Source organism: Sylvia atricapilla, chromosome 22 (assembly GCF_009819655.1).
Source record: "Sylvia atricapilla isolate bSylAtr1 chromosome 22, bSylAtr1.pri, whole genome shotgun sequence".
NCBI lineage: Eukaryota > Metazoa > Chordata > Aves > Passeriformes > Sylviidae > Sylvia > Sylvia atricapilla.
In genome coordinates, this window is record NC_089161.1 from 3,495,818 (window position 1) to 3,514,442 (window position 18,625).

Genomic DNA, 18,625 nt, shown 5'->3' on the forward strand with positions numbered 1-18,625 from the left:
TGAGCGTGCACCAGCTGGTTTTATTGCTCAGCTGGGACGTGGAGTGCAGCTTAGCGTGGGGGGGGCAGTCGGGGCTCTGACCACCGTGCATGTCCCACCGCGGCTTCCACACTCCTGTCCCAGGTGCTGGCATCCACTGCCACCCCACAGGGCAAACCTGCCTCAGCCCTGCACCATCCTCTCCTGCCACCAGCCCCAGCCTCCTCCCCACACTGTCCACAGCACTGTGCCACCAGCACCACGTCCCTCTCAGCACCTTCCCCACTCACACTGCCGACATCGTCATCCCTTCCTCGCCTGCAGGAGCTGACCCACAGTCTCCCACAGCCCCCCACAGCCCCAGGGCCCCCTGCCTGACAACTCTCATGTCTGTGGACAAGGAGTTCAGCACAAGTCATGTGCCATGTCCAGCCCCACACCGCCATGCCCAGGACACATCCTTGCCAGGGGACTGGTCTGCATCCTCATCCATGTCCCCACCAGCGTGGCATCCCAGTGCCCGCTCTTCCCGGCCCTGGCATTACGCTGCGGTTAGAAGCAGGAGAAGCTCCTTGGTACATCCATGCATCTGTCCTTTTCAACACCAGCGGCTCTCAGACCTCCCTGCAAGACACAGAGCGGGGAGAGATGCCTTCAGCATTGGGACTCGGTCCCTGGGAAGCCCCTGGAAGGGTTGGGGCATCCCCCAGGAGCAGGCAGCATGTGCTTACGAGGCCGTCAGCGTGGAGTTGAGCAGCAGCGTGGTCCGGATCCGGTACAGCTGCGCCAGTGTCAGCTTGCGGTGCTGTGCCGACTGGGGATCTGAGAGGGTCCGGCGGGCAGGAGGTTGGGGGTCACGCCTGAGCTCCCTTGGGAGGGATGCTGGGCTCTCCACCGGCTCCTCTGGCTCTGAGAGCTCTGATGTGGAGCTGCCACTGCTGCCGGGAGCAGCCAGAGGTGTGGGATCTTGGCTAGTCCGGGGGGAACCAGCACAAAGGTCAGAGAGGCTGCGGCTTTGGCTTAGGGGACCTGGGGAAGTGGAGCACAGGAGTTGGGGCAAGCTAGCCTCCGACTTGCACTTAAGCACCCTGGCCTGGCAAGGCAGGAGCTGCACGGGTGTCCGGCGGCGCAGCCGGGGCGAGGCAGGCCGTGGAGCCGGAGGGGCCAGGGAGGGCTCCTGCCCCTCCTCGGCCGCCCCCTCTGGCTGCTGGCCGAAGTCCCGCAGGGAGGAAGGTGAGAGCGTGCCATAGGCGCTGTCGATGGAGGACGAGCGGCAGCCGCTGCCCGGGGAGGCCATGCCATGGGGCAGGGGAACAGGCAGGGCGCCTGCAGGCAGCTCCTGGGTGGGGGTCTCGGTGGAGGTGGGGGTCTCAGCAGAGGAGCCAGTGCCGGTGGAGGTGCTGGTGCTGATGGAGGAGCCATCCGAGGTTGAGCTGAAGGGTCCTGTGTCCCAGTCTGGGGAGGAGAGCTCATCGCCACCCTCTGCTGCCACCACGGCAAGTGTCTCGGTGGAGCCGTCAGATGGGCTGTGGAGGCAAGAAGGTGAGGAGGGACCTGTGCCAGGCTGGGGGGCTGCGGGTCTCCCCCTCCTGCTCCCTACCACTGCTGGGAGTCCGGGCTGGTGCTGCTGTGATGCAGGATGGTAGGTGAACTGGCAGCTGAGGTGCCACTCTCACCGTCATCCTCCTCATCCTCCTCGTCCTCCTCCTCCTGCTCCTCCATGCGCCGGTGCTGCCGCAGCCGCTGCAGCAGGTTCTGGGAAGGCGGAGTCATCAGTGAGGAATGGGCACACACAGGACCCCCACACACCCATCCACGTGCCCTCACCTGGGCATTGCGCACTGCCTCGACCCAGCTGCGGCACAACTGCCCACTGGTCTGGAAGGTGTAGGCGGCCACAGCACTCCCCAGCTCATTCAGGTAGATGAGGAGGAAGGATCCTGTGGGCAGGGGGCTGTCAGCAGTGTCCAGGGACCTCCCTGTAGTCCCCCTTTCACCCAGTGCTCTCACCTGGGTCCCTGAGCTCCCGGCAAACGACTCTGTCCACCAGCAAGGGCTGCCGGATCACCTTGGTGCGCTCAGCCTTCTTGAAGGGCTTGGTGATGAGGAAGAGGTCGGTGAAGAGGAAGCAGTAGACATCCATCTGGGGGTGAGAGTGGGGCCATGGGCACCAGTCGGTGCAGTGAGAGAAGGGAGGTAGGCAGGGGCTGGAGCTGAGACCTCTCTGTCCCCCGCAGTCCTCACCTTGCTGTCTTTACCTTCCCGCATCCTCAGGCTGCCCTCGAGGAGGAGCTGCCGGGTGTCCTCCGGTGAGGCGCCGGGGATGGGGGCCGTCAGGTCCAGCCGCAGGAACTCCTTAAGCAGCTGTCAGAAGCCCCCGGTGTCAGCATGGGGTGCATGGGGTAACATGGCATAGGTGGCATAGCATGACATGAAGTGACACAGGGTGGCACAGCAGGGTGGCATAGAGTGGCAAGGAATGGCAAGCCATGAGATGGCAACTCCACATGCCCAGCCTACCTTGTCCACCTCATCTGTGCTGCCTTCCACCACCTCGTAGGCATCAATCCGACTGAGGATGGCGTCCAGGCGCTGCCGCTCCTGCCGCTGGCGCATCCGCGAGTTGACATCGTTGATGAAGCGTTCCACAGAGCTGATCTGTGGCGGGAGTGCTGGTGGGTTTGAGGGGCCAGGGGCCATCGACTCTGCTGTCCCCCACCCCAAATCCCTTACCATGGTGTTGATGGCCTCACGGGCACGTGGCTCATCCGTCTTCTTCAGGATAGACTTGAGGAGCAGCGGGTACTTGGTGAGGCGCTGGTGAGGTTTCACCAGCATGTCGCTCAGCTTCAGACGGCTGCACTGCTCCTGCTTCTCGGCCCACTGTGGTACACAGGCATTAGCACCAGCACCACCCTGGCCACAGCCCCAGCCCTGGCCCTCACCCTCCCCTTACCGTCACATAGGTGCGGAAGAGCTCGCTGTCCCGCAGCAGTGCCCGCATGTACTCCATGCAGCCCTCCTCCTCCATGCAATACTGCACATAGGGCTTGAAGAGGGAACCAAACTGGGGGACACAAAGGGGGATCACCATGCACCTCGTGGCATGGCATGGCATGGCATGGCATGGCATGGCTCCCTACCGTGGTGTGGCATCCCCACTCACCATCTTGAAGCCATCGAGGAAGTCAATGGGGTCAAGCAGTGCCCCAGTCCGTCGTGCCTTGGCCAGCACTGAGGCCATGACACTGCGCCACAGCTTGCAGTGCAGCCGGATGATCTCCCCAATGTTGCTGAAGAGCCGCTCAGCATCCACCTGTGGGGGTGAGGTGGGCAGCACTGGGGAAGAGCACCTCCACCCTGCAGCATGGCAAGGCTGAGGACCCATCCCTGAACACCATGTCCCCCTGCAGCCCCCTCCATCTACCTCAATGAGCAGCCCTGATTCCTGCAGGTTCACCAGGCAGGAGAGGAAGAGCTGTGGGGAGAGAATGGGGAGCCCGTGAGCTGCAGCCACAGCCCCTGGCCCCGGCACAGTGCAGTAGCTGCCAACACTCACATCAGTGATGACTTTGAGGTTCCGGATGTAGGTGGCCTCTGTGTGCAGCAGCTCCCAGATGGCTTCCTGCTGGTGGCATTGCCGGCGTGATAGGACCTGCCAAGCTGAGTGTCAGCGCTGTGCTGGGGCCTGGGCAGAGCCCCTGAGGCTCCCCAGGCCCTGTCCCTACCTCTGTGCCCTGGATGATCTGCTGCCAGCTGTCCTCCAGTGTCAGCCCAGCCTCGTCCCCGTCCTCCTCCCAGGAGTCACGGTCAAAGCGGAGCTGGGGTGGCAGCTTGGGCAGGCCGAAGGTGCTGTAGGCGTGCAGCCTGTTCAGCAGCTGCTCCAGCTTCTCAGTCTCCTGGCCAAAAGTGGGGGACAGAGGGGCTGGGCGGGGGCCAGCGGGCATGAGCCGCAGACTGCCTCACCATGCCTGTGGAACTAGGATCTCAAGCCCCAGGGGGACCCATCCCAGCTCCCCAGCATAGCCACAGGCAGTTCCCACACCCCCTCCCCATGGCTGCATCCCACATACCCGCCCGAAGGAGCCCGTGCTGGTCCCGGAGCCGAAGAAGCCGCTGAAGCGGCTGGCAGCGCGGTTCTTCCAGGTGTCGGTGCCATTGCTGGACAGAGACGTGATGCCGTGCAGGGCTGGCTCAGGGCTGGGGATGCTGGTGTCCCCCAGGAACTCTGTTATGTTCTTCCTTCGCCGTCCTGGAGCCTGCAGAGGGCACAGCCAGTGTCCCCAGGGTCAGCGCCCAGCCCAGCGGCCATGGCACTGGGATGGGGACAGCGGCCTGGCTGACCTCGAGCACCGTGGGACAGACAGACACCCAGATGGCAGCCCCGGGCAGTGGGGTCCCCCGGCCATGCTCCCCTGCCCGCACTGACCTGCCTACCTGCATCCCGGGGGTGCAGGGCCCCGGGGGTGCAGGACCCCGGGTGCTGCCTGGCCAAGCCCGGCCGGCCATGGACAAGCGGCCCCGGCAGCGCGGGGGCTCAGGGCATCCCGAGGGTCGCAGCACCCGGCCGAGCCGCCCGTCCTGCCGCACTCCCGGCTCGGACCACAGAGCCGGGGCCGGGCAGGCTGTGGCCGAGCTCCTTCGAAACAAAAGGAGGTGGGGCCAGCGCCGAAAACCTTATTTCCCTCCTCGGCAGATAAGCTAGCAGAGCTGAACAATTCACCGGCGGAGATCAAAGCCCCCCGGCTGGTCGCGAGAGCTGGGTCACGGCCAAGCGGTTCCCGCCGCCCCGGGAACCGCTGCTCCCTGAGTGTCCCTGGGCCGTGCCGGGATGTGGCCGCTGCCATCTCCTCACCGTGGCACAAACCGCGACAGGGTCGCGGCTCCCTGCCTGCCACCAAACCCTGGGAAGCGACATGCTGTTGCTACAGCCGCCAGCACGTCCCCACACCCTGCCACGTCCGCAGACCCAGGAGGGAAGAGCTGCTACAGGCACTATCCCCATTACTCACTGTGCTGCCACTGCTCCAGGTGCCCCGGCTGCCACCAGCCCCACCGCCTCGGTGCCACTTGGGGCTCACCTGTCCCCAGGAAGGTGGTCGGGACCGAGACCCACACAGAGGTGTCTGGCTGCCCGCTTGTCCCCTGGCCTTGCTAGAGCCTTGCCGGTTCTGCAGCCAGGCATCATAGTGCTGGACACGGGCAGCCACTAGCCCTGGCCATGCAGCCAGTTTGCTGCCCTCAGCGCCTGCTGGCACAGGACCAAGCACCGTGTTCCCCTGGCCAGACCCTGCAGAGCTGCTCCCTGCGAGCGTGACTCCTTGCTCCCGTGGGAGCGACGCCCAAGCCGGTCCCACGCCTTATCTGGGGCCAGGGTCCACGGGGCAGGACAGAGCTGCTGTGCTCAGCAGCTGCCAGGCACCACAGCAAGGGGAGGGCCAGCGGCCAGGGCGAGTCCTGGGGCCAGGGAGAGTCCCAGGGCCGGGGCGGCACCCAGCAGCAGCCACCTCTGGGGCCCCCAGGGCTCCTGTTTGCCTTCGCTTTGGTGCCAGCCTGTACCTGGCACAGCCAAAGGACTGGTGCCACTGCTTGAGCTGCTACACTGCCATGGTGTAGCCAGCACACAGCACAACACAGCACAGCCAGCATGGCACAGCCAGGAGACAAAGTGGGTCTTGGGGGACTTCAGGGGGATCTTCAGCCCACATCACACAAGGCCATAGAGAAGACACCATGCTGCTGACGCATGACCCACCTCTGCCAGAAAGAATGGCTATGGGGGGGATCACACATGCTCTCATCCCATCCCCATTTCCTCCCTCCCCAGAGCTAGCCCTGGCACTCACCAGGCTCTCAGAGCCCTCCCGGCGTCCTGGCAGTGGCTCCAGCACTGGCCCAAGGAATGCAGCACTGCTGGCAGGGTGCAGGATGGGCAGGCTGGCTGATCTAGCATCTCGCACTGCCTGTTCCACCTTCATCTCATCCCCGGGCTTGGCTGTGGGAGCATCAGGTTGTCAGGGTCTTCTGGGAATTTTGGAGCAGCCAAGCCTCCCTCCGGGCCCCCACAGCACCTTTCACCCGCAGGTAGTGTCCCCCAAAGCGATACGCCTCGAACTGCAGGGACAGCGGCGTGTGGGACTGGTCCAGGTAGATGTCCACCTTGCCCAGCTCGATTGCCTTCCTCTCAAACACTGGCAGCAGCACTTCCCTGCAGGACATGAGCCCCACAGATATCTCTGCATCTGTCCCCACATTGTCCCTCATCCTGTTCCCGGTAGACTCACCCCAGTGACTTCTTCTTCACAGCTGGCACGATCTCTGCCTCGATGTCAATGTTAAGATCAAACTTCAAGGTGAAGCACTCCTTGCTGGGGTCCTGGGGGCAGGTGGCAGCTGCTTGCCCAGGGGTCCCTCCCTCCCTCCCACCAGGGCCATCCTGCAGCCCTGCTGAGTGCCCCAGGGAAAGGAGCGGGTGCCTTACGTCTGTGTGCCTGCGCCAAGCCTTCTTCTTGGGCAGCTTCAGTGCTGAGCTCCTGCGCTCGCTGTGGGCACAGGGAGGGCAGGGTGACGGGGATGCCGTGGGCTGGGGCTGCACACAGGCTTTGCAGGGCCAGGAGCTCACCCTCTGCTCTCTGCTGGACCCTCCTCCTCCTCCTCCACATCAGAGGCAGGGCTGGTGCGCGGGGGGCATGAACGTGTCGACATGTTGCGGGCCAGGATGGAGCCTGCAAACGGGCATCGGCCATGGAGCTGGGCTGTGACAGCTCCCCCAGCCCCGTGCTGGCTCCCACTGCGTCCCACTCCCATCCCTGGGCTGCAGCAGCCCCGAGTGCACTCCACCACTCCCATCCCTGCGCTGAGGAGCCGCGGGAGCTGCGGTGCCACAGCTCGGTCCGGCTCACCTTGCGGGGGCAGGTCGAAGCGGATGTGGCCATCGAAGTGCATGGCGCCATGGAGGCGACCGTCGCAGAGCTCACACAGGCTGAGGGGGCCGCTGTGGCTCAGCTGCCGGCACTCCTCGTGGTGGCATTCCTGCGGGGACGGGAGTCCATCAGGCAGGGCGTGCCCGCGGCGGCCAGCCGTGGCATGTCGGCAGAAGGGATGGCCAGCACCGCGAGCGGCAAGGTGCCCTCTCCCACCCACAACTGCAGCTGGCACGTTGTTCATAGGGAATGCTGAAGGCAGACTGGGCACGGGGAAAGCAGCATGACCAGGACGTGGCCATGTAGCAGTGGGTGCTGTAAGGGCATGGTGATGACACGGGGGCTTCTGCACCACAGAGCCCCTCCCTGCTCCACCGCAATGAGCAGAGACCCTGGGACACCTGCTCATGAAGAGGTTTGGACAAGAAGCTGTGGGACTGCCACCTGCACCGTGGCACCAGCACCTCACCAGCGGCCCAGGAGGCCGCCCTGGCGTCCCAAAGCCCCTTGTGTGCTGACGAGAGCCGTGTCCCCGCGGCAGGACGGAGGAAGCGAGCGTCTGCAGCCAAACAATGCTCGAAGCCGGCGGGTTTCCTCCGATTGTGTGCGGCCACGGCCGCGGCCCCAGCCCCTCCAGGCATTCACAGCGGGTTATTTTTAACCCCCGGCCAGGCCAGTGTTCCCTGGCCTCAGTGGGGCTCCTACTGGCCCCGCTCCTGGGGACTGTGCTGCCGCCGGCACCGCTGCCAGCAAGTCCTGCTGCACCGCTGACACATCCTTGTCCCCGTGTGGGACCCTCACCGCCAGCCTGCCCGCGGAGGGCTGCGAGGCTGCTGTGAGGAGACAGCCCTGCCCGGGCTTGCCTGTAGTACCCCGCGCTGCTGCGGGGAGGAAGCGCCTGTGCTGCTCCAGCCGCCCCCGCTTCCTGCCCTCCTTCCTCCCGGCGCGGCTGAGGTCAGAGCTGACGCGCTCCCACCACCCGCGCTCTCTCCGAGGGGCCGCTGGGCCTCTGCAGCACCCCCTGCCATCCACCAGTGTCCTGTGCCAGGCCTGAGACAGCCTCGGCCCCAGGACATCGCTCAGCCCTCCTCCTCTCCCGCCATGTGTCCCGCAGCGTTGCTGCCACCGTGACACCTACGCGTGGGAGGCAGTGCCCGCAGCCCGCACTCATTCAGTGAGATCCCCTGGGACCCTTGGCAGCCGCCCCAGAGGGATGCGGGGCTCCTCATCCACCCTGTGCCAGCAGCTCATCCCCGGGCTCATCCCACAGGAGGGGCCAGGCGGGATGGCCAGGCTCCTCTGCCCACCCACCGCAGGGATCAGCTCCTGATCACAGCCCCACGGAACGCCCAGCACACGGCAGCTCCGCCGCCCCTCCGCAGGTGCCTCACAAAACAAGGGGGGTCACGATCCTGCACCGTGACACGGCAGGAGGAGCCCCCAGCCTGACCAGCCCCTTTCCCACCCCGCTACCTGCCAGGCACCATCAGGGGTCTGGTGACAGCGGCGGGGTGGCCTCAGTCGCTCCCAACACCCAGCAGTCCCAGCTGCACTCCTGGGCAGCTACAGCCCAGTGCCACGTGTGCCCCAGGAGCACCGGCCCTGCCGGCCCGGTGTGCAAACAGAGCACCGCGGCACACCCCCGGTGCGCCCGGGCCGTCCTGCCTGCAGCCCCGGAGACACCGCCCGGGCCCCGCACAGCACACCGGGGACTCACTGGGAGCCAGGGCGTGGGGCCGGCCCGGCTCCGTACAGCCGGAGAGAGAGAAGGGACCCTAAATCCGCCCTGGCTTCACGTTGGCGAGCGGGGGAACAGACGGGCTGTAGTGGATTAGTCCAAATCACGGCAGCCTGGGGAAACCGCCGCTGTGCCGTTAAATGCCAGCAGCACCCTGACACCAGCAGGGAATGCGCATCCGGCACGGCAGCTCAGGGGCTGCTGACCGGGGCAGGGGCCCTTCAGGGAGCGGCAGGTTGGGCAGAGCTGTCCGCTGCCCCTTCTCACCCCTAAGACCCCAGGCAGCAGCTGCCCCCACGCCGCAGGACCCACCTTGGCCGCCCTCCTCTCTCCGGTGCAGTCGGGATTCTGGCAGTGCAGCACTGTCTCCTCTCCTGGGCACGGCTCGGCTGTGGAGAGAGTAAGGTCAGTGCCTGGGTGCCGTGGTGAGCTCCCTCCGGGTCGGTGCTAAGGCCCCCACACCAGGAATCCCGGGTTTCAGAGTTCAGCAAAGCACTCGGGCTCAGCCTGCCCCACAGCTCATCCAGGGGAATGAAGCCCCCTGCCCAAGAGCCAGCGATGCATCCTCACTGGGGAACGCACAGTGTCAGAAACCGGCACCTCCTGCTCAGCACCCCAGGGTACAGGATGAGGACATGGACCTGCCCCAGCTCCCCTGGGGCTGGCACGGCCTGGAGCTGCAGCAGCAATACTAAATCTGCCGCTGTCAGCCCCCAACGGGGCTTAGGAGCCACTTTAAGCTTTGACAGTTAAATCGGCCTTAGGGACAAATCCTATTTTGAAGGCTTTTGTTATGTGTCGAACCTAATCGTTTAAAAATAACAGTCCGGGCTGCTCGCAGCGGCAAACGAGCAGTACAGACACCCTCTGGCAGGACAGCCCCTCTGCAGGCAGGGATGCAGCGTTGGGAAGCTGCCTGGTGAGCACGGAGCTCTGCTGGGGATGTGGACAGGACAGATGGCACGGCTCTACCACAATGGCACGGCTCTATCAGGTGGCACGGCTATTACACCAGTCCAGCGGCACAGGGACCTCCCCACCGCACTGCTTCCCTCTCCTGCATCCTTCCTGCCAACAAAAACAGCATCCGTGCCGACCCGAGCGACACCGCGGCCAAGGCCGGGGTTAGAAACAGTCTGCGGGATAAAACAGTCTGCCTTTTGAGGCAGCGCTGAAAAAACTACTGCTTCTGCACGGAGAGGGGGAAGCGACTCGGAATGGTGCTGGTTGCTCAAGCTCCCGTCTGGGAGGCGATCCCGGGGTTGCTGTGGCACCATGGGCGCTGCTGGATGACGGTGCAGGAGCAGCCGGGCAGGGCTCAGCCCGTCGCCCTCCGGCAGTAGGGCTGGGAGCCGGGGCCGGGCGCTGCCCCCGCGGCAGGAGCACAATGAGGCCTCTGTCCCCGCGGCCGCCCCGCAGCGCCCGCCGAGCTGGGCCGGCCCCCGCCCCCCGCCGCCGCCGTTTCACTTGACCTATCGGGAATAATAACGGAAACAAATAAGAAATTCTTTCATGCACCCAAGGGAAAGTTTTCCAAACTCACCAAAAAACTAGAGGCTGGCCGAAGCGGCCGGCGGTGCCAGGGATCAGCCCCACGCCGCAGCCGCCGGCACGGCCAGAGCCGCGTGGCCGCTGCCGAAAGTCGGCCCTGCCCGCGGGTCACACATGCACCAGGGCCTGGGACACGCGGGCTGGGAGCTCCTCGCAGGGAACCCCGCTTTGTGGCAGAGGTAGGAGCGTGTCAGAGTCTCCGCCAGACACTTCGGGGGCTCCAGGAGAGATCCTGTCCCCATCAACTCCTCTCCCCGCCCGGTCACCTCCTCCTTCTCTGCTATCACACCCGGCGTTCCCGGCGACGGCAAAGGAGTTTTGAAACCGGATCGTCCTTGCGGCAGAGCGCACGGCAGCGGCAGCCGGCTGCTTCAAACGCTGCCTGGGCCGGGGGGAGCGGCGCCGGTGGCACGGGGCGATTTGCTGAGCGCTTCCCAGCTGCACCTGCAGCATTCCCACGGCATCCCGGCGGCACCCAGGAGCTTCTCCCAACCCCTCACCCTCGTTGCCAGGGCTGGAGGCTTTGGGCGGCCGCGCTCAGCCGCAGCCTGCCGGTTGCCCAAAGCCCCCCGGCCACCTACCCCCGAGCTCCTCGCTGACGTCCAGGCTGGAGCTCCAGGAGAAGCGCTCCACTGCCCCGTACTCCAGCCCCGCCAGGCCGGGCGGCAAAGCCTCCAGCTCGTAGGCACCCCGCTTCCTCCAGTACAGAAACATCCTGGGGTTGCGGCCGGGGGCTCCCCGGAGCCGTGCCCGCCCCGACGGGGCCACCGATGGGACTAACCGGGGGAGACCAGCTCCGGCTTTAAGAGTGGGTCCCGGGCTCTGGACAAGCGGTGCATTGACGCCGCCGGCGGGAGCCGCGGGGCGGCCGAGGGTGCTGCTGGAGGCTGCCCAGCACCCGCGCGGGGGGCGCACAAAGGGCCTTTCTTCAGCCTCCTACAGACATTGCACAAATTTCACTTTCCACCGTCTATGGAAGACATTCGGCCACGGAGACAAGACGTGCTTGTGATGGAAAGAATCAGCATTAAGGAGGGGGCTGTTTGGCGGCACTGCCGTCCGCCCGGCTTTTGAGGGGGCAGGAATGCGCCGCCCCGAGCTCCGGTTGTATCCCTGCACCCGTGGGCACACGGGGCCCCCAGCCTGCATAGGGAAAACCAGGGATCTTCAGTGGGATTTTTCTCCTGCTAATCCAAGAAAGCACCAGATAGGGCTTAAACCCCACAAAGACAACAAAAATGGCACATTCATCCTGCCCCATGCAAAACTGCCAAGCCAAGACCATTCCAGCCTCCAAGCTCATCATAGCATCTCCTCCATGAGGCACCAGGTGCTTCTCAGAGTTTTGTTGCTTCTTGGCACCCTTGCCAGCAATTTCGTCAGAAATTTCTGCTGCAAAAGTAACAGATACCAATGTATTGCAAAATTAATCCTGCTTGATTTAGTGCATCCTTAATATTTGAAATGCTATCAGATTTCCCACTGATCACAGAACAGTGTTCTTGTTGCTGGGATCCTTCACCGAGGTTTATGCTCCAAAGCCTCCAGCTTCCCCACTGTCCCTCTTACTTTAGGGAGCACCAGGAGCCAGAGAGGTTCCTTTCCCGAGGCTGCATCATCCACATCTGGGCCCCAGCAGGCACTGGGACCTTGTACCCCCATCTCCAAAACGCCCCAAACCAGATACATGCAGCTCGGCACACAGAGGTTACTCACTTGTCCCCTGGCTCCAAAGGACAGGGCCACCATGGGATCCATTGTCCTCAGCCAGGTGAGGTGGATGTTGGGGGCTGGGGACAACACCAAGGGGGATACTTGGCCACAGTGCTTTTAGTGTTGGGCATTTCTCCCATGTCCTTTGCCTATCTCACCTTTCCTGAAGCTTTTTCCACCCCACTCTCTCATTACTTAGACTCTTGTCTCACCCTGCCTGGGATGTTCCCCCTGGCTGCACCACAGCCCCTTTATTTATTTTAGCCACTGTTCAGGCCACAATGCTGGCCAACTTTTTCCTTTGCTGCCAGATCCAGCCATATGGGGATAATTAGGCCTGGATTAAGTTTAACTCTTTACAAGGCTGCAACACTGCACAGCCCTTGTGGCTCTTCTCCAGCTGTTCCCTCCCCACCTCTCATCCCAGTTTGTTTGTTTATAGCTGCTCATTCCTGGAGTTCTAGGAAATCTCTTCCCAAACCAGATAAAAGCAATTTTGCAGATTACTCACACCCACAGTAGCCACCAGCCAAAAAACTCTGGCCCCAAGCAGTGTATCACATTCCTCCTTCCTCCACAGACCTTGCCCAGGCACTGGGCTCAGGGGGCTGCAGGCTCCAGGACTGGACTGTTCCTCAGTCTGGGCTGAGGCAGAGCCATGCCTCATTGTGCAGGGGCTGCTGTTAGATGCCAGGCTACTTTTGCAGTCACAGACCCAGTAAGAGCCTCTGTGCTGGTATTACCAATAAAGAATCGTTTTTTCCAAAAATGTCCTCCACTTGACTTGAGGCACACACTCACCCGTGTGACTCCCACCACTCCCAACGTCCCTTGGGAGCAAACTAATTGACAAAGGGCAGGGAAGAAATAAAATTCCTCGTGTCCCAGCGAAGCAGAGCAGGTGGGGTCAGGTAAGCACTCCAGTGCTCCATGCAGCACCTGGATGACAAGTTCCTCCTGTCCCATCCTGTAACAGCCTCTATCCACAGCACAGTCCCTTAGAGCTGGGGACATGTCAAAGCCACGCCAACTGCTCCCAGACTGTGCTCAGGGCACTGAGCTCACCCTGCAGCATCCGATATGCAGATGGGACAGCACAGGGCAGCAGTCCCAGTGGGCAGACACGGTGGGCTGTGACAGTGCAGCACTGAGTGGTTTCATCTTTGTCACTCAGGGGGTACAGGGACGTCCGATGGTGCTCCTTCTTCCTCTCTCCTTGACCAGAACACCCAGAGCCATGGGACAGCTACAGTGCCAGAACTCCAGCACAAGCCCTTCCCCAAACCCAGGGGACAGTGAAGTTCTGCTGAGGGCATCGTGGATTGCTGACACCCAGAGGTCCCCAAGGGCCAAACAAGCAATGGGAAGAGGTCCTGACCCTTGTGTGTACAATGGCAGCTGCCCCTGGTTTGTCAGCCTCAGCCTAGGAAAAGATCCAAACCAGCCCAATGTTTACCATAGATATTTATTACAAAACACCAAAAATACAAACCGAACATACAAAACATTATCAAAACTGGCCCCACTGTGGCATCTGCCTGCCCAGGGCCTCTGCAGCACCCAAGGCTCCTGCAACCACCTGAGGTCCTACATGAACAAACCCTGGCTGAGCACCCTCAAGATTCAAGTGTCATCACACTCAAAGGTGAACGCCCTCCTCTTCAAATACGGCTTCTTCTTCAGTTTCCCTGAGCCCAGGATATTGTAGTTGTAATCAGATGTGACATAGGGGATCTCTCCCTCAATTCCTTGCTGGAAAATCAAAAAATAAAACCAGAAACAAGTTTAAGAATTTGTACCTTCAGCAGAGGGGAATGCACATCCCTCCCCAGCTGAGAGGGCTGATGGTGGGAAGGACCCAGCAATCACCAAACCCCACTTTGGCATCTGAAACATGAGCAGAACATTCTGTTCTCCTGAGACTTCTATGCTTAAGGACAATTTCAGAGAGATAACCATCTGCTGATGCCCAGGCATCTCTCAGCATGCATCAGCCTCAGGAGTAGGAAAACGGAAAACCTGCCAGCCAGCCTGCAGCTCAGCCAACTCCCACCCCTCACGTGAGCTCCTACCTGGCCCACAAGCACACAGTTAGGGATGGCGACGTTCCCAAGGAGCAGACAATTCACTAGTCTCAGACTCTCTGGAGGCACTGGTGTCAGGATGTGGTAAAGCTTCTTCTCCATATCAACCCCTCGGACAATTCCTAAAAAAAAAAAACAAACCCCACATGCCAAGGTCAGTCACTAGGTATCCCTGCTCACTGGCACATCCCTACACACAACTGAGCACCAAAGTCCAAACTGGAACATTAAATTAAGTCACACAAGGAAACTGGGAAAACTACTGGAATTTTGCAAAAGCCACATGGAATCTGCTTTTGAGAACGTGAACCAGAAAGTGAGTCACTGTGGAGTTCTGAGAGCAGCTCTGAGTGCCACCATCCAAGGACATTCCCCACAACTCTTTACCACCTGCTAACCAAAGTCCAAGGACTTTGCAGTACGATCTTTAACAGCAGAGAATACACCACACTCATTCCACTTCTCCAGCTGGTTTTAGAAGAGTAGGTAATTCCATCAATCTACATCCTGTCTGCCAAAACGTGGCAGGTGAGAGCAGAGCTCCAGGTGTGCTCACCGAAGCCCAGGCAGTCACAGATTGGTGTCTGTGTCAGCAGGACTGGCCCGTCACTCTGGCACCGGACTTCCTCTGGAATGCAGCAGAGTCCAACCCAGCTGGCATTCACTGCATACATGATGTTGCTGGGAGCAACATCCGTGTGAATAATCCTGAGTGCAACAGCATTGAAAGGTACCTGAGGTGGGAAACAGAGAGAAAAGTGCTCATCAGCTCCACATGGATTGAGTTTGAGTTCAGAGACAAGACCCTGCTGAGTCCAGACCCTGAACACTCCTACACCACACCTACACACAGGCACTAGGGCAGGGCACACAAAGCAGCTTCTGCACCAACACCTGCTCATGCAGAACACACAAAGTGCCACACTGGCACTTTGACAGAGGCCCTGCCTCCAGACACCCTGAATACAGTCACTCTGCAGATTAGAGTGTTTATCTCTCTTCTGAGAAACATACGCAGTAGGAATGGAATTGCCCAATTGCCCATGCCTTCAAGGTGGGCTCTCTGCACAACCCCCCACAAACCATCCCCAAGTGCTCCTTTACCTGATATGGTACCAGGTAGTGCAGCGGGAGCACTGCTCCAATGTCCGGGTTCTGCAGGTGCCCCAGGTATCCCAGGATGGACATGTCACGCAGGACGCTGCTGTGAACTCGCCTGAAAGAACAAACCCATGTTCAAGGACAACGTGTGGTTTTGTTCAGTCCATGGACTTCACAGAGCACTCAACGTCCTACTTACGCTTCACCTGCCAACCCCGCTAGAGGGAATTCTGGGTTGACATACAGCAGCTTGTGCTGTGGAGCTGACAAGTCTTCTCCTTCGGGGTACTCCCAGCTCTCCATGTCACCCAGTCCCAGCTGCTTGCACTTGGATTGCTGCTTGCCCTTGGTGTGCAGCCCGGGGCTGTAGTGGACGTGCTCAGGGGTCAGCGGGGGCATGGCCTTCCAGTCATATATGTCCATCTGCACAATGTGGCTGGGTGACAACAGCCGGATGAGATCGATGAGGAGCAGCAGCCCTTCACCTTCAGGAGCACAGGAAACACACGACTGCTGCTACTACTGCGACAGGTGGGACAGCAGCGTTAGCTCAGGGTGGATGCACTCTGAGTTCTTGTTCCACGTGGTGCTGTGCCACCACTGTTACCTCCCTCCCACACCTCTCCACAACAGATTGCCCCCATTTACCTTTCACCCAGCCCATGGTGTTGATGACTAGAGGTATCTCCTTCTTGTAGTGGCTGAACACGTATTTCACGACATCAAGGTACCTCTCCGTGTCCTGCTCACAGTTGATCTGGCCATAATACACCATCTTACGGGGCATCTGCTGGTGAGTGAAGGGGGGACCTGGCAAAGAGAGGACCTAACATCCAGTTCCTTCTCCAAGTCAAACCAAAACACTCCCATCCCTGAACACCCACAGGCCTCCTCTCCTGGAGTAACCCACGCTCTTCCCACATGCCAATTGTCCGCCTTGCACAGCTTCCAAATAGGGGAAAGTGGTCTGTCACTTGCAGGCTAGGAATTTTGTTTGTTTCCGGTTAATATTGGGTGTGGTTTTTTGTTTGAAATCACTGCTTACACACTTGCAAATATTTAAAGAACAGTCTCTGAAAAATTGGTTAAACAGCAAACCAGCCTGGCCACGTCCTTTTAGACAGTGACCCAAATCTGCAAGACTACAAACACCAGTCATTTCCTGGACTATGTTTCCACTCATCGCAACAGCCCCAATCTGTGCAGATCCACTCTGGATTTCTCATTATTTTTATCTACGGATACAAGTTTTCCCAAGGAGACCTTTCACATCTGAAAGGCAGAACATCCCCTTTGACACACCTTAGCATGTACTACCACCCCTACAACATCATCTCTCTTTAAAGCAAACAAAAGAAGCAGAACAATGCCATGTTACTCGGGGAGCTTAAATGCCCCTACAAGAAAACTCAAACAGGCCTTGGTTTAGTCTCTCCAGGAAACTACTGACAGCTGCGGCAGCAGCTTCCCCCAAAGCAGAGCCTCTGCCTAGAACACCCTGCTCGTTACAGAAACGGAACAGGTCTCTGGTAACCGCAGAAGGAGCAGAACACATACCCAGAACAGGCTCCGTGACGCTGCTCAGGGACACGCACCCGGGCGGCGTGAATTCCGCCTGGCCGATGTCACACTCCATGTACTCAACCACAGGAAGGCTGCAGGGAAAGAGACTCTGTTACCATCCACCAAAAGAACTACAGCATGACCTGAACGTATCAGAAGTGCAATCTGATTTTGTTCCAGGTTGCAAACCTAAACTCATGAATAAAATCTCTCCTTCCCTCAACCACACTCATGGTGCATTTCTAAGCATTCTAACTCCCCTACTGAACCCAAACTGCTTGGTGCCCAATGTGCTCACACACATTTAACATTATTTCAACAGAAACATTCAGGAGGTAACTTTTCTGACATCACTCCAGACAAGAATGCCTGTTTTTCTGAATTTTTGTTTGTGTTTAAAAGCTATGCACCTTCCAGTTCTGATGACTCTTCTGAGAGACCTGTTAAGCTTTTTTTTTTTTTTTTTCCTTCTAAATCTCATGCGGCACTTAAAAGCTAGCAAAACATAGAAAGACTCACTGGTTCAGTAACAGGTTAAGTAGGTATCTGTTGAATGTCGATTTCCCAGTGTTTTTTGGGCCACACACCAGCACCACAGGGACACCTTCATCTTCGGCTAGAAAGAAAAGCAGAGTGTGAACTGGACTGATGCTGCCATCACTGACCCACCCTAGGCAATGCCTAACTCAAGATGCACATTCTTTATAGAGAAAGCTGCAACCCTCAAATCAGCACGTGCTGGTCAGGGCACTCCCTCAACTTCAACTCTTGAAAAGCCTCAAGAATTTTCTTTTTTTCAGGCTACCAAAGCCCCAACCTGGCCAAAGGCCTGGACTCACCACAGCAGGCCTGGATCAGCTCCTCCAGCGCCAGGTACATGCTCTCAGACACCAGCAGCCCACTGTCGGGGCTGCACTTCACGATGCCCACGGATGCCAGGACCGCGTCCTCTGACGTGAAGTTAGACTCCTCCTTTATCTAGGCGAGAGTGAGCACTCAGCACGGGGTGTGTGAGGCCACAGGGGCGGCTGCCGCTGCCTCCGCATGGGCCGTGCGGGGACGGGCCGGGACACCGCGGGTACCGCGCCGCCTCACCCGCGGTTCGAAAGTCCGCGACAGCGGTGGGTGGCTCAGCAGGAATCGCGTCACCGGCGTGTCCAGGTGCTGCAGCAGCACCACGGCGCAGTCGGGCGAGAACCGGTTCATTATCTTCACCCGTGCCTCTGCAAGAGCCAAGTGCCGCCATCGCCCTCAGCCCCGCGCCCGCCCGTGAAATGGCACACACCCCCCCCACGCTCCGCAGCGCCCCGCGCACAAAATGGCCGCTCCCGCACAGCCCGTGAAATGGCGCCCGCCCGTGCCCCCGGCCCGTCCCGCACTCACCGAGGCGGACGCGGTGCGAGCGCATGGCGCCGCGGGCGGCGGCGCGCAGCTGGCGGAGGTCGGCGGCCGGCGGGTGGGCGCCGGGCAGCGCCTCCAGGCTGAGCGCGCAGTGCGTGCCCGGCGAGAAGACCGGCAGTCCCGGGTGGTGCGAGGACACAGCGAAGCCCAGCAGGCGGACGGCACCGTAGAGGCAGCGCAGGCGGCACTTGCCGGTAAAGGTCAGCGCCTGCAGGACAGAGCGGGCGGTCAGGCGATGCGGGCCGCGAAGGGGCCGGCGCGCTGTAGGCGCTGCTCACCTGCTGCGGCGGCAGCAGCAGCACGGCCGTGCCCTCCGCCGCCTCTACAGCCACCAGCCCCGGCTCTGCCGGCGGCACCATCCCGGTCCGAGTGAAGGAGGCGGCGAACTCCCGCCAGGCCGCCTCTGCCCGGCTGCCGCGGGCCAGAGAACGGGCCGAAGCCCGGCGGGGGCGGCCGCGCCGCGCGGGCATGACCGCCGAGCCTCCTCCGCCTCCCGGGGCCGCCCCTCGGCCGGGCCCGCCCGCCGCGAGGCCCCGCCCGCCGCCGCCGCCCCGTTAAGAGCCGCCCGCGCG

General features: G+C 61.0%; 2 protein-coding genes across 3 annotated transcripts; both read right to left on the reverse strand.

Moving 5' to 3' along the window:
- Positions 1-10,917, reverse strand: PLEKHG5 (pleckstrin homology and RhoGEF domain containing G5). 2 transcript variants are annotated; one of them, XM_066334257.1, is made up of 22 exons: positions 10,773-10,911; positions 8,953-9,029; positions 6,882-7,011; positions 6,602-6,704; positions 6,461-6,521; positions 6,264-6,355; positions 6,051-6,187; positions 5,826-5,974; positions 4,053-4,238; positions 3,708-3,878; positions 3,539-3,634; positions 3,407-3,457; positions 3,146-3,295; positions 2,936-3,046; positions 2,713-2,862; positions 2,500-2,637; positions 2,224-2,343; positions 1,990-2,122; positions 1,807-1,919; positions 1,580-1,734; positions 711-1,505; positions 1-603 (listed from the first exon to the last, which is right to left on the reverse strand). In XM_066334257.1, exons 1-22 carry the CDS (start codon positions 10,903-10,905, stop codon positions 594-596), a joined length of 3,261 nt encoding a protein of 1,086 aa, XP_066190354.1. In that variant the 5' UTR covers positions 10,906-10,911; the 3' UTR covers positions 1-593. The 2 variants fall into 2 exon arrangements, with proteins under 2 accessions (XP_066190354.1, XP_066190353.1); XM_066334256.1 differs by having other exon boundaries at positions 1,580-1,919; positions 10,773-10,917.
- A 2,438-nt stretch (positions 10,918-13,355) lies between these two features.
- On the reverse strand, positions 13,356-18,543 carry NOL9 (nucleolar protein 9). Its single transcript, XM_066334273.1, has 12 exons — positions 18,332-18,543; positions 18,036-18,261; positions 17,748-17,875; positions 17,492-17,630; positions 17,172-17,268; positions 16,647-16,744; positions 15,738-15,899; positions 15,289-15,574; positions 15,093-15,204; positions 14,545-14,722; positions 13,977-14,110; positions 13,356-13,656 (listed from the first exon to the last, which is right to left on the reverse strand). Exons 1-12 carry the CDS (start codon positions 18,521-18,523, stop codon positions 13,528-13,530), a joined length of 1,881 nt encoding a protein of 626 aa, XP_066190370.1. The 5' UTR covers positions 18,524-18,543; the 3' UTR covers positions 13,356-13,527.
- Between the last annotated feature and the right edge of the window lie 82 nt (positions 18,544-18,625).

Coding starts and splice junctions, on each gene's coding strand:
- NOL9 (XM_066334273.1), bottom strand. CDS start 18,523: ATGCCCGCGCGGCGCGGCCGCCCCCGCCGGGCTTCGGCCCGTTCTCTG. Junction 17,876..18,035: donor CTCGCACCGCGTCCGCCTCG/GTGAGTGCGGGA, acceptor TGGCTCTTGCAG/AGGCACGGGTGAAGATAATG. Junction 17,631..17,747: donor CGCGGACTTTCGAACCGCGG/GTGAGGCGGCGC, acceptor ACTCTCGCCTAG/ATAAAGGAGGAGTCTAACTT.
- PLEKHG5 (XM_066334256.1), bottom strand. CDS start 10,905: ATGTTTCTGTACTGGAGGAAGCGGGGTGCCTACGAGCTGGAGGCTTTG. Junction 7,012..8,952: donor GAGAGAGGAGGGCGGCCAAG/GTGGGTCCTGCG, acceptor CCGTCCCCGCAG/GAATGCCACCACGAGGAGTG. Junction 2,123..2,223: donor GGGAAGGTAAAGACAGCAAG/GTGAGGACTGCG, acceptor TCTCACCCCCAG/ATGGATGTCTACTGCTTCCT.